This window comes from Salmo salar, chromosome 20, assembly GCF_965601325.2.
Source record: "Salmo salar chromosome 20, fSalSal1, whole genome shotgun sequence".
Classification (NCBI taxonomy): Eukaryota; Metazoa; Chordata; class Actinopteri; order Salmoniformes; family Salmonidae; genus Salmo; species Salmo salar.
Window position 1 is genome coordinate 76,352,202 of NC_138310.1, and position 12,276 is coordinate 76,364,477.

Here is a 12,276-nt window from a genome sequence, read left to right on the forward strand (position 1 = left end):
CGTGGTCATTTGACAAAGATACATTCAATCAAGTGAACACCGCCCATGTCATCGGCGCACAATGACGCCGTATCTTCCTTGCTAAAATTGCCTTTCCAGTGGATGTACTGAATGCAGAATGATATAGCAAAGGCTGGTTACTTTTTATGGTGTCTGAGGAATACATACGAATGTAATTTGACTGGTTGAAACAACGTTTAGCATTCAATTTTCACAGATTTCTTTCTTTGCAAGTTGAGCGAGTGGAAATACAAAATCGATTGTGCATACAAAATGGACCATTTTAGCATATGAAAAAGGATTTTATCTAACAAAACAACACTACATGTTATCTCTGGGACCCTTAGGATGACAAATCAGAGCAAGATTTCAGTAGACGGGACAACAATCCATAACTTTTAACAAGGCACACCTGTTAATTGAAATGCATCCAGGTGACTACCACATGAAGCTGGTTGAGAGAATGCCAAGAGTGTGCAAAGCTGCCATCAAGGCAAAGGGTGGCTACTTTGAAGAATCTAAAATCTAAAATATATTTTGACTTGTTTAACACTTTTTTGTTTACTACATGATTCCATGTATGTTATTTCATAGTTTTCATGTCTTCGCTATTATTCTACTTTGTAGAAAATAGTAAAAATAAAGAAAAACCCTTGAATGAGTAGGTGTGTCCAAACTTTTGACTGGTACTGTATACAGTTCAAGTCGGAAGTTTACATACACTTAGGTTGGAGTCATTGAAACTCATTTTTCAACCATTGTAGACCTCCACAAGTCTGGTTCATCCTTGGGAGAAATTTCCAAACGCCTGAAGGTACCACATTCACCTGTACAAACAATAGTACGCTAGTATAAACACCATGGGACCACGCAGCCGTCATACCGCTCAGGAAGGAGACGCGTTCTCTCTCCTAGAGATGAATGTACTTTGGTGCGAAAAGTGCAAATCAATCCCAGAACAACAGCAAAGGACCTTGTGAAGATACTGGAGGAAACAGGTACAAAAATATCTATATCCACAGTAAAACGAGTCCTATATCGACATAACCTGAAAGGCCGCTCAGCAAGGAAGAAGCCACTGCTCAAAAACCGCCATAAAAAAGCCAGACTACGGTTTGCAACTGCATATGGGGACAAAGATCATACTTTTTGGAGAAATGTCCTCTGGTCTGATGAAACAAAAATAGAACTGTTTGGCCATAATGACCATCGTTATGTTTGGAGGAAAAAGGGTGACGCTTGCAAGCTGAAGAACACCACCCAACCATGAAGTACGGGGGTGGCAGCATCATGTTGTGGGGGTGCTTTGCTGCAGGAGGGACTGGTGCACTTCACAAAATAGATGGCATCATGAGGGTGGAAAATGTTGTGGTTAAATTGAAGTAACATCTCAAGACAACAGTCAGGAAGTTAAAGCTTGGTCGCAAATGGGTCTTCCAAATGGACAATGCATACTTCTAAAGTTGCGGCAAAATGGCTTAAGGACAACAAAGTCAAGGTAATGGAGTGGCCATCACAAAGCCCTGACCTCATCCTATAGAAAATTTGTGGGCAGAACTGAAAACGCGTGTGCGAGCAAGGAGGCCTACAAACCTGACTCAGTTACACCAGCTCTGTCAGGAGGAATGGGCCAAAATTCACCCAACAATGTGGGAAGGTTGTGGAAGACTACCCGAAACTTTTGACCCAAGTTAAACAATTTAAATTGAGTGTATGTAAACTTCTGACCCACTGGGAATGTGATGAAAGAAATAAAAGCTGAAATAAATAATGATATCTATTTTTATTCTGACATTTCACATTCTTAAAATAAAGTGGTGATCTTAACTGACCTAAGACAGGGAATTTTTACTAGGATTAAATGTCAGAAATTGTGTAAACTGAGTTTAAACGTATTTGGCTAAGGTGTATGTAAACTTCCGACTTCAACTGTATATATATATATATATATATATATATATATATATATATATATATATATATATATATATAAAGCATATCTAGTTGTTGGGGCGAGAATATAGCACACTGGAACTGGTTGAGGGAACTCATAGGAGATCGTGCTCCCCAGAAGCCCAGAGAGGAGGTGCACAATACCCCCTCTGCACAGACATCATTTCAACATCTAGTTTTGAATTACATTTGGTTGAGTTGTCAACTAACGTGAATTCAAGGTGAAATCAATAAAATTCACCATGTCATTGGATGTTGGGTAAAAGTTGCGTGAAAAAAGACGAAATTCCCTTTCATAGATTACTTTTTGCCAATCCAGTCTGTTTTCCACGTTGATTCATCGTCATCACATTAAATGTTTTAGTTGAAATGACATTAAAACAATATTGATTCAACCCCTTTTTTTCCAGTGGGTCTGACATTCCAGTCCCTCATACCCAATTCGCGCTCCATGGTGCTAGCCAGTGCGCTCTTCATACTGGCAACTTGACACTTTTTGTTGTGAAAAGGTCGGTCACAGCCGGAATCTGCTGTGGAATGATAGTCATTTCGATGTCATACAACATTGTTTCCAGACGGCGCACCGCAGGCAGACAGACATCTTCAAATTAATGAACAAAATATTGTCACCGCGCTGAGCGGAAAAATAATTATGAAACAAACGCACGCTTCACTGAGCTCGGGTTCGAAGCACGAGTTAATGAATCCGCTTCCCCGATATATCCTCTTTCTGAATACAAACCAACCGTCTGGCTCTCGCTCGCTAGTCTGATTGCGCTGTGGATTCGCAATTCCGAGCGAATTTTGAAACAAATAATTCAGATTGCAGCCAGACTTTGCCAGAGGCAAGACACACGGCAGCTCACAGCACTGCGGGCAAGGTTCGGTCCGCACAGGAGAGAGGAGGTTTGAGAGAAAGCGATAGGCGCGTTCACACAGGGATAACAGCTGGACTGGATATGCAAATGAGCTGCCAGGAATGAGGGCACGGAGCACCCACGAGTCTTCTCAAGTATTTGATCAATAGGGGATATTAGGGTCAGCTAGCCAGAGCGGGCGCAGTTATAAACAACTCGATGAAGGCGCGCGCACTCGGAGCAAGTTGAGAAACTGTGTGCATCACAGACTGTCAAAACCCAACGCGACGTTTAACATATTCAGCTATCAAATGGGCTACAAGTCTACTTTTGCAACAACATGTCAGTGTTTTGTCAGAAGGACAGCGGGGTTTGAATGACTCGGACGGGGAGGACATAAATTGGCAGCCTTAAGGTTTTCGAAATGCCAGAGAATGTTTCGTTCTCCAGGAACCGCACGGAACTGGACGCGCGGCCGGGGGCGCGTCCTGCATGGGCTATCACGGTGCTGGCCAGCGTGCTGATCTTCACCACCGTAGTGGATGTCTTGGGCAACTTGCTGGTTATCATTTCAGTGCTTAGGAACCGGAAACTTAGGAATGCGGGTAAGTGGATAATTATTGTTCTTGTCTCTTTGTGTGTGTGTGTGTGTGTGTGTGTGTGTGTGTGTGTGGGTGTGTGTGTGTGCGTGCGTGCGTGCGTGCGTGCGTGCGTGCGTGCGTGTGTGTGTGTGTGTGTGTGTGTGAGAGAGAGAGAGAGAGAGAGATAGAGAGACGGAGAAAGATGGCACCCCTGGTTATAGCCTACCTTAATATTGTTGAAAGTATTTGGCATAACATTGACTTATCGACCAATAAAATATATATGTTATGAATGCAATGACAAGGAGAGATTCTGAAAATATGATTTCGGTCTTGTGCCTTATCTGAATCACTGAACGGTCTCATTCACACCAATAAGCCACGTTCAGTATCCTGAACATACTGAACGTATTCCTCCTATGCGGAAGGTGTGAACATCATATGCGTTTAGTTTACTTTATGCAGAGATAAAAAATTATGATTGTATCGAATGTTGGCGATTGTTATGGGAAAATGTTATGTCTTATTGTCTGTAAGGTGTTTTAACCTATGGCAATGCTTTGAGCGTCATTCGGGAGTCGCTTGTGATGAGCTACAGGGAGTTCTCAGATCTTATTGTCTGTAAGGTGTTTTAACCTATGGCAATGCTTTGAGCGTCATTCGGGAGTCGCTTGTGATGAGCTACAGGGAGTTCTCAGATCTTATTGTGGCACTCGATTCCTACCAAACAATGTACACATAAAGTATGGATAGATTATGATTAGGATAACATATTTAAATCTCATGGGATTCTTTTAGCTTGCTTTATTGTTGCCTTAATCTATTGTTTTATCAATATTGACCTTAATTGTTATTTAATAGTATTGTTATTAAATAATACATAAGCAAATATACATGTTTTTTGTGTGTGTATTAACAGAGGCCTACACTTTTTTATTTCCAAATTGGGTTTTGACAACATTTTTAAACTAGAACTCTTTTCATGGGCCTGTCGTGTCCATAGTGAAAATGCAAAAGTAACACAGTATAAACGATGGATTCCTGCCAGGGGTATCCACCATCGTGGAAAGACGGCGGAGGAGCACCAATTATACCAACACACGTCAGCTGTGTTACAGTTGCCGTAACATTATGTGCCCATTCGCGTGACATAATAGATTTAATTCGTTGGGCGTTTTCTGAACGGGCTAGTAGCTGTCTTCTAGGTTACTGATTCATCTTGTAATATATGTTTGAAAAAAGAAAAACAATTCAGTTGTGATGGTTTGGGGATTTATTGCAGGGGCCGGGGATTAGTTGTAGTACTGTCGGTCAATTCCAGTCTGTTGTTCTCAACACTGAGCTCTCAAACCTCTGTAGCACTTTAACAGCAGTCACAGTCGTAATTTATCGTGCTCGGTTCACTTGCTTTTTTTCAGGCATCATCTACTAGGGGCGTCATGCACCCTAAAAGTCTGAGGGGCAGCTTATTCCGGCAATCTAGAGCAATAATTATTAGGCTTAATTCTATGTATTTTTCTGCATATGCTCTGAATTTACGAACGCCCAGAGCACACTCTGAGCGCCCTCTGGCACTCCAGAGTAAATTTACTAACACTCCCTAAATATGCTTCTCTACATCTTTTCTCAAATCTGGATAAACAATTGAAAGGCATGTGAGTCTTATTCAGAACAACTTCATAAAACAACATCATAAAATTACAAGGGGGCTAGGAGTATTACAAAGAATCAACAACAAATAATAATAATAATACATCAAAAATATATATACAGTACCAGTCAAAAGTTTGGACACCTACTCATTCAAGGGTTTTTCTTTATTTTTACTATTTTCTACATTGTTGAATAATTGTGAAGACATCAATACTATGAAATAGCACATATGGAATCATGTAGTAACCAAAAAAGTGTTAAACAAATCAAAATATATTTTATATTTGAGATTCTTCAAAGTAGCCACCCTTTGCCTTGATGACAGCTTTGCACACTCTTGGCATTCTCTCAACCAGCTTCACCTGGAATGCTGGAATGCAAAGCAAATGGCTCTGAGATACAAATGATAAGATCATACACGTAACTTTAGCTAGCGAGCCAGCCAGCTAACGTTAGTTACCTAGCTAACAGTGCATTACATTTGGTTGAGTTGTCAACTAACGTGAATTCAAGGTGAAATCAATAAAATTCACCATGTCATTGGATGTTGGGTAAAAGTTGTGTGAAAAAAGACGAAATTCCCTTTCATAGATTACTTTTTGCCAATCCAGTCTGTTTTCCACGTTGATTCATCGTCATCACATTAAATGTTTTAGTTGAAATGACATTAAAACAATATTGATTCAACCCCTTTTTTTCCAGTGGGTCTGACATTCCAGTCCCTCATACCCAATTCGCGCTCCATGGTGCTAGCCAGTGCGCTCTTCATACTGGCAACTTGACACTTTTTGTTGTGAAAAGGTCGGTCACAGCCGGAATCTGCTGTGGAATGATAGTCATTTCGATGTCATACAACATTGTTTCCAGACGGCGCACCGCAGGCAGACAGACATCTTCAAATTAATGAACAAAATATTGTCACCGCGCTGAGCGGAAAAATAATTATGAAACAAACGCACGCTTCACTGAGCTCGGGTTCGAAGCACGAGTTAATGAATCCGCTTCCCCGATATATCCTCTTTCTGAATACAAACCAACCGTCTGGCTCTCGCTCGCTAGTCTGATTGCGCTGTGGATTCGCAATTCCGAGCGAATTTTGAAACAAATAATTCAGATTGCAGCCAGACTTTGCCAGAGGCAAGACACACGGCAGCTCACAGCACTGCGGGCAAGGTTCGGTCCGCACAGGAGAGAGGAGGTTTGAGAGAAAGCGATAGGTGCGTTCACACAGGGATAACAGCTGGACTGGATATGCAAATGAGCTGCCAGGAATGAGATTCTTCAAAGTAGCCACCCTTTGCCTTGATGAGAGCTTTGCACACTCTTGGCATTCTCTCAACCAGCTTCACCTGGAATGCTGGAATGCAAAGCAAATGGCTCTGAGATACAAATGATAAGATCATACACGTAACTTTAGCTAGCGAGCCAGCCAGCTAACGTTAGTTACCTAGCTAACAGTGCACTTTAACTTGAAATGAAAACAACTTTCTGTTGAAATTAGAAACGTTTAATATCTGAAAATGTAGCTAGCCGTTAGCTATACTATCTTACCCGTATACATCATGGATGAATGGACGCTTCTCTCTGTCACGGATGCCATGGTTGCCCTTAGTTTGAAGATGTAATCCGGAGACAGTTGTTTTCTCCATTCCCTTAGCTATCATACTCTAATTCCACTGATTTCAAAATTCGTTCCTCCAGAAAGTGGAGAGCAACACGTATGCAGTTCTACTATGTAATATAACACTATATATATATTTTTAACAGGATTACCTACAGATACTGACCAGCTCAAATAGACAAAAGCGTGCAATATGGCAAACCAATCCGAAGTCATCTCTAGGCATGTCCAGCCCACTCATTATCTCAGCCAATCATGGCTAGGGGGAAGGTTGCTGACTTTTTCTGTGGCTAAGGCAACCAAGCTCACAATTTAAAAATGTTATTCGTATTTACAGATGGCATACAAGTTTGCTATTAAGGCACATGAAGTTCACATGTTCCAGAAGGCATTTCTGCAAAAAAACACATTTTGATAAAATAAGTTTACGTTCAAATGGCTCTCCTGTGAAGTAGTGACCCGCGACATACACCTACTTTCCTGAAACGAGTCACATTTGAGCTGTTCTTGCCATAATATGGACTTGGTCTTTTACCAAATAGAACTATCTTCTGTATACCAACCCTACCTTGTCACAACACAACTGATTGGCTCAAACGCATTAAGAAGGAAATACATTCCACAATTAACTTTTAACAAGGGACACCTGTTAATTGAAATGCATTCCAGGTGACTACCTCATGAAGCTGGTTGAGAGAATGCCAAGAGTGTGCAAAGCTGTCATCATGGCAAAGGGTGGCTACTTTGAAGAATCTCAAGTCTAAAATATATTTTGATTTGTTTAACACTTTTTTGGTTACTACATGATTCCATATGTGTTATCTCATAGTTTTGATGTCTTCACTATTATTCTACAATTTAGAAAATAGTAAAAATAAAGAAAAACCCTTGAAAGAGTAGATGTGTCCAAACTTTTGACTCGTACTGTATATACATACATTGAGTGGACAAAGCATTAGGAACACCTTCCTAATATTGAGTTTCACACCATTTTTCCCTCAGAACAGCCTCAATTCATTGGGCATGGAGTACAAATGGTCGAAAGTGTTCCACATGGATGCTGGTCCATGTGGACTCGAATGCTTCCCACAGTTACTGTATGTCCAGTTGGCTGGTGGACCATTCTTGATACACATGGGAAACTGTTGAGCGTGAAAACCCCAGCAGCGTTGCAGTTACTACCATACCCCATTCAAAGGCACTTCAATCTTTTGTCTTGCCCATTCACCCTCTGGATGGCACACATACACAATCCATGTCTCAATTGACTCAAGGCTTAAAATTCCTTTAACCTCACTCCCCCCTTCATCTACATTGTTTTGAAGTGGATTTAACAGGTGACATCAATAACATTTTACATTTTAGTCATTTAGCAGACGCTCTTATCCAGAGCGACTTACAAATTGGTGCATTCACCTATAATATCCAGTGGAACAACCACTTTACAATAGTGCATCTAAATCTTTTAAGGGGGGGGTTAGAACGATTACTTTATCCTATCCCAGGTATTCCTTGAAGAGGTGGGGTTTCAGGTGTCTCCGGAAGGTGGTGATTGACTCCGCTGTCCTGGCGTCGTGAGGGAGCTTGTTCCACCATTGGGGTGCCAGAGCAGCGAACAGTTTTGACTGTTCGCTGGGGGTCATAGCTTTCACCTGGATTCACCTGGTCAGTTTATGTCACGGAAAGAGCTCCAAGAGGACCACTGTGAGGGGGCACGTGCCTCTCTGCCCCCTATGGACATGACACCTCTACCCTGATCTAACGCATGGGTGCAACCAGTCAAGATGCCAAGATGTGACAGTTCGCATCTAGCCTCAATACACAAAGAAAAAAATAAGTGCTCGTGTCATAGCCGCCTCCTAGTTGCATAAAAAAATGCATTCCAAAGACAACATCTATTGATAACAAGTATAGGTTTTGATGTCATTATTGTAATAAGAGAGAAATTGCTGTAGTCTGGGAATGGAGAGAGAATTCATTGGAATGGCTGTGCTAAACTGTAAAGAGCTAGTTCATCGTGCATTGGATTGTATTGTGTTGTGTAACACAGAGCGAGAGAATTGTCAGTATCACTGCACACACACACACACACACACACACACACACACACACACACACACACACACACACACACACACACACACACACACACACACACACACACACACACACACACACACACACACACACACACACACACACAAACAAACTACATGATCCTAAAGCTCTTAAACCAGAGGAAGAATACTGTAAGTACCACTGCAAGCAAAAATTGGCACTTTGCCTTGGGAACGTTCATTTTCAGTTTGATCAAACAGCACACATACAGGTAACTTCCAAAATAAAGGAAACACTTGAGTAAATAAGGAATACGAAATATATTGAAAGCAGGTGCTTCCACACTGGTGTGGTTCCTGAGTTAGTTAAGCAATTAACATCCCATCATGCCCAGTCGCCCATAAAGCTCGCCAGCTTGTAGTCCTAAAAAAGGAAATTAGTTACATTTGGTTCGTTCAGCCATTCATATGGCGGAAATGAATGGGGAAGGAATAGGGTTTTGGTATAAACACAGAAAACAAGGTCTGAGGTTAAGACAGGCTTGGGAGATCTTATACGTTTTGTTCAATGAGATAATATCACCCAGTAAACATGAATTATGAAGCCTTCATAAGCTTTGATGTGCTTTATGTGCTTTCTTTTATTACATAAATGCTTCCAAATTTACAAAAGGGAAGTTAGCTAATGAAAATGACCTCAAAGAAAAAAACATACAATATCTCCGAATCCTGTCTTTACAACAAACCTTATTTTCAGAGATTATCCAAAAACCCTACAAAAACTCAGTTAATTTCCCCCTTGGCTTTTGCCAACGAGCTATGGCGGAGTTAGTGCCTACAAAAAGACGCCATTACTATTGCTCTATATTATTTGGGTTACCATGGCTAGATGAAGAGACCTCAGTGACTTTGAAAGAGGGGTTTCAAAGGAGCATAGGGGGTTTAAAGTGTGTGCTTGTTTGTGTGTGTGTGGGTGTGTGTATGTGTGCCTCAGTCACCAGATCTCAAACTAATTGAACACTTTGGGAGATTCTGGAGCAGCGCCTGAGACAGCGTTTTTCACCACCATCAACAAAACATCAAATGATGGAATTTCTCATGGAAGAATGTTGTCGCATCCCTCTGATAGAGTTCCAGACACTTGTAGAAACCATGCCACGGCACATTGAAGCGTCCATCGAAATTGGACGTCTATCCATGTCCTGAGGACGTCAGGAAATGCCTTCAAAACCGTCCACTAGGGGTGAGAGTGAGCGCTATTACCATCAAGTAGGCTTGCGTTTTGCTAGGGTGTTGTGGACGGGGGTGGAGGATGGATGTAATCCCATGACTCTGGATCAGAAAGTTGTTTGATATCTGTAGTGGAGGCTGTTTATTTTTTGGGGGAAGTAGTTCTTGCCGCCTGTGTGTGTGTGTTTGTGCATGCGTGTGTGCATGTATTGACCTATAGGAGAAAAAATGACATGTTTTATTCCCACATACACAAAATAGGTGCAGTGAAATGTGTTGTTTTACTGGGTCAGCCATAGTAGTACAGCGCTCCTGGAGCAAATTAGGGTTAAGTGCCTTCCTCAAGGGCACATCAAAAGACTTTTCTTCTTGTCTGTTTGGGTATTCGAACCAGCGACCCTTCAGTTACTGACCCAATGCTCTAACTGCTAGGCTACCTGAGACCCCCATAGTCAGTGTGGCTGAATGGGGATATGAGGGTGAATATCTCATTGACCCTCTTATTAATATGCCTGGCTTGTTAACAGGTCCCAGAGCTCTCCTATCCCCCACTCTTAATGAGCAGGAGCCAATTAAAGGCAGGCACAGAGGTATTCTTCCTAAATGTGCCAGGGGGAGACCTTCCTAGAGCCAGACCTCATCCCAGACACAGCGCCCGGGCCCATTGACAGCACGTCGCCAGACATTGCCTTTGAAGCGTACATGGCACTCTATCTCACCCCAGATCTCTCTCTCTCTCTCTCTCTCTCTCTCTCTCTCTCTCTCTCTCTTCTCTCACTGTCTTCTCTCTTACTCTCCATTTCTCTCTCTCTCTCTCTCTTAACCCCCCTCTTTCTCCATATCATCTATCCCATTCCTCTCTCTTTCCCCCACTCCTCTGTCTATTTCCCTCTCTCTCCCTTGTGGAGTGTGCCAGAGCTGGTGAGTTGGTAGTATGTGTGTGTGTGTGTGTGTGTGTGTGTGTGTGTGTGTGTGTGTGTGTGTGTGTGTGTGTGTGTGTGTGTGTGTGCAGCACTCTACCCCTGCAGCTTCTCTTTTTATCCCCTCCAAAACTTTTTGAACGTCTGTTCTATGTGCTAATAATTGCCTTCCCCTGTGTGATGTTCACAGGTACTAAAGGTTAGAGGCTAAAATAACTGATAGTTGTCTCACCATGCTGAAATGCAACAAGTTTATAAGCATAAAGTTATAAACATTTTAACATCCTATTTTCTGACTGCCAGCCACCCATGCACTGTAAAACCTTCCCCCTAAATACCATTTACAGCTCCCTCCATCTAACTCTGCCCCTCTTTTACGATAACCATCGACCAGAAAATCTGTCTATTAATACCTTTTGCCACCTGATGTCTGAATATTTAATTGGTAGCGATATTCAAACTGTTTTGGTTTGGAAAAAGTGCAGTTAGAATTGATTCCATTAAAAAGTATTTATCAGGGTTACGGATATATTGCCTAAAATGTGTCTATTAATACCTTTTGCCACCTGCTGTCTGAATATTTAATTGGTAGAGATATTCAAACTATTTTGGTTTGGTAAAAGTTCAGTTAGAATTGATTCTATTAAAAAGTAATTATCTGGGCTACGGATATAATGTCTCAGATTATTATCAGTCTGCACCGATAATCACATTCTCTCTCTATTACACCTCCCTCTTCCTCCCCTCCTCTTTCTCCCTCCCTCTCTGTTCCTCTCCTTTCCTCCCTCTCTGTGCCTCCCCTCGTTCTCTCTCTCACTCTCTCTCCCCTCCGTCCCTCCCTGTCTTTCCTCCCTCCACCACATTTTTCTGTCCATCCAGTGGGAGTGATTAGCTGCTTAACAGGGTCTCTGTATGGTGCTTCTGCTGCTAGATTGTTGTGTGTGACCCCCTGGATCCTCTCCTATCCTCTATGTGTGACCTTAGAACTTCAAGACATGGACATAGTCCAACCCAGAGCCCAATGTGTTCAGATCACTGCATGGAGGTTAGTTTTATGCCAGTTGGTTGGAGAAAAAGAGAGGGAGGGAGGGAGGGAGGGAGGGAGGGAGGGAGGGAGGGAGGGAGGGAGGGAGGGAGGGAGGGAGGGAGGGAGGGAGGGAGGGCGGGAGGGAGGGAGGGAGGGAAAGAGCGAGAGAGCGAGAGAGTGGGAGGGAGGATGGTAGTAAAGGGCATGGAGTTAGACAGAGATAGGGAAAGAGGGAGTGAGTTTGTGTGGTAAATGTTGTGCAAATGTGTGTGTACACACTTGTGTGTGTCTGTGTTTCTGCGTATTACAGTGTGTGGTTTGAGTGTGGCCAGTGCTGTAAGTTGGTTGACCGTTCCCAGAAAATCGTTGGGGGCTTT

At 42.3% G+C, this 12,276-nt stretch overlaps 1 protein-coding gene across 1 annotated transcript in view; it reads left to right on the forward strand.

Moving 5' to 3' along the window:
- The first annotated feature begins 3,234 nt into the window (after positions 1-3,234).
- Positions 3,235-12,276, forward strand: part of LOC106581214 (melatonin receptor type 1B-B) — a 94,589-nt gene continuing 85,547 nt past the window's right edge. The window contains exon 1 of the mRNA XM_045703958.2: positions 3,235-3,415. Coding sequence (XP_045559914.2) covers positions 3,235-3,415 — 181 coding nt within the window. The remainder of the gene's footprint in view (positions 3,416-12,276) is intronic.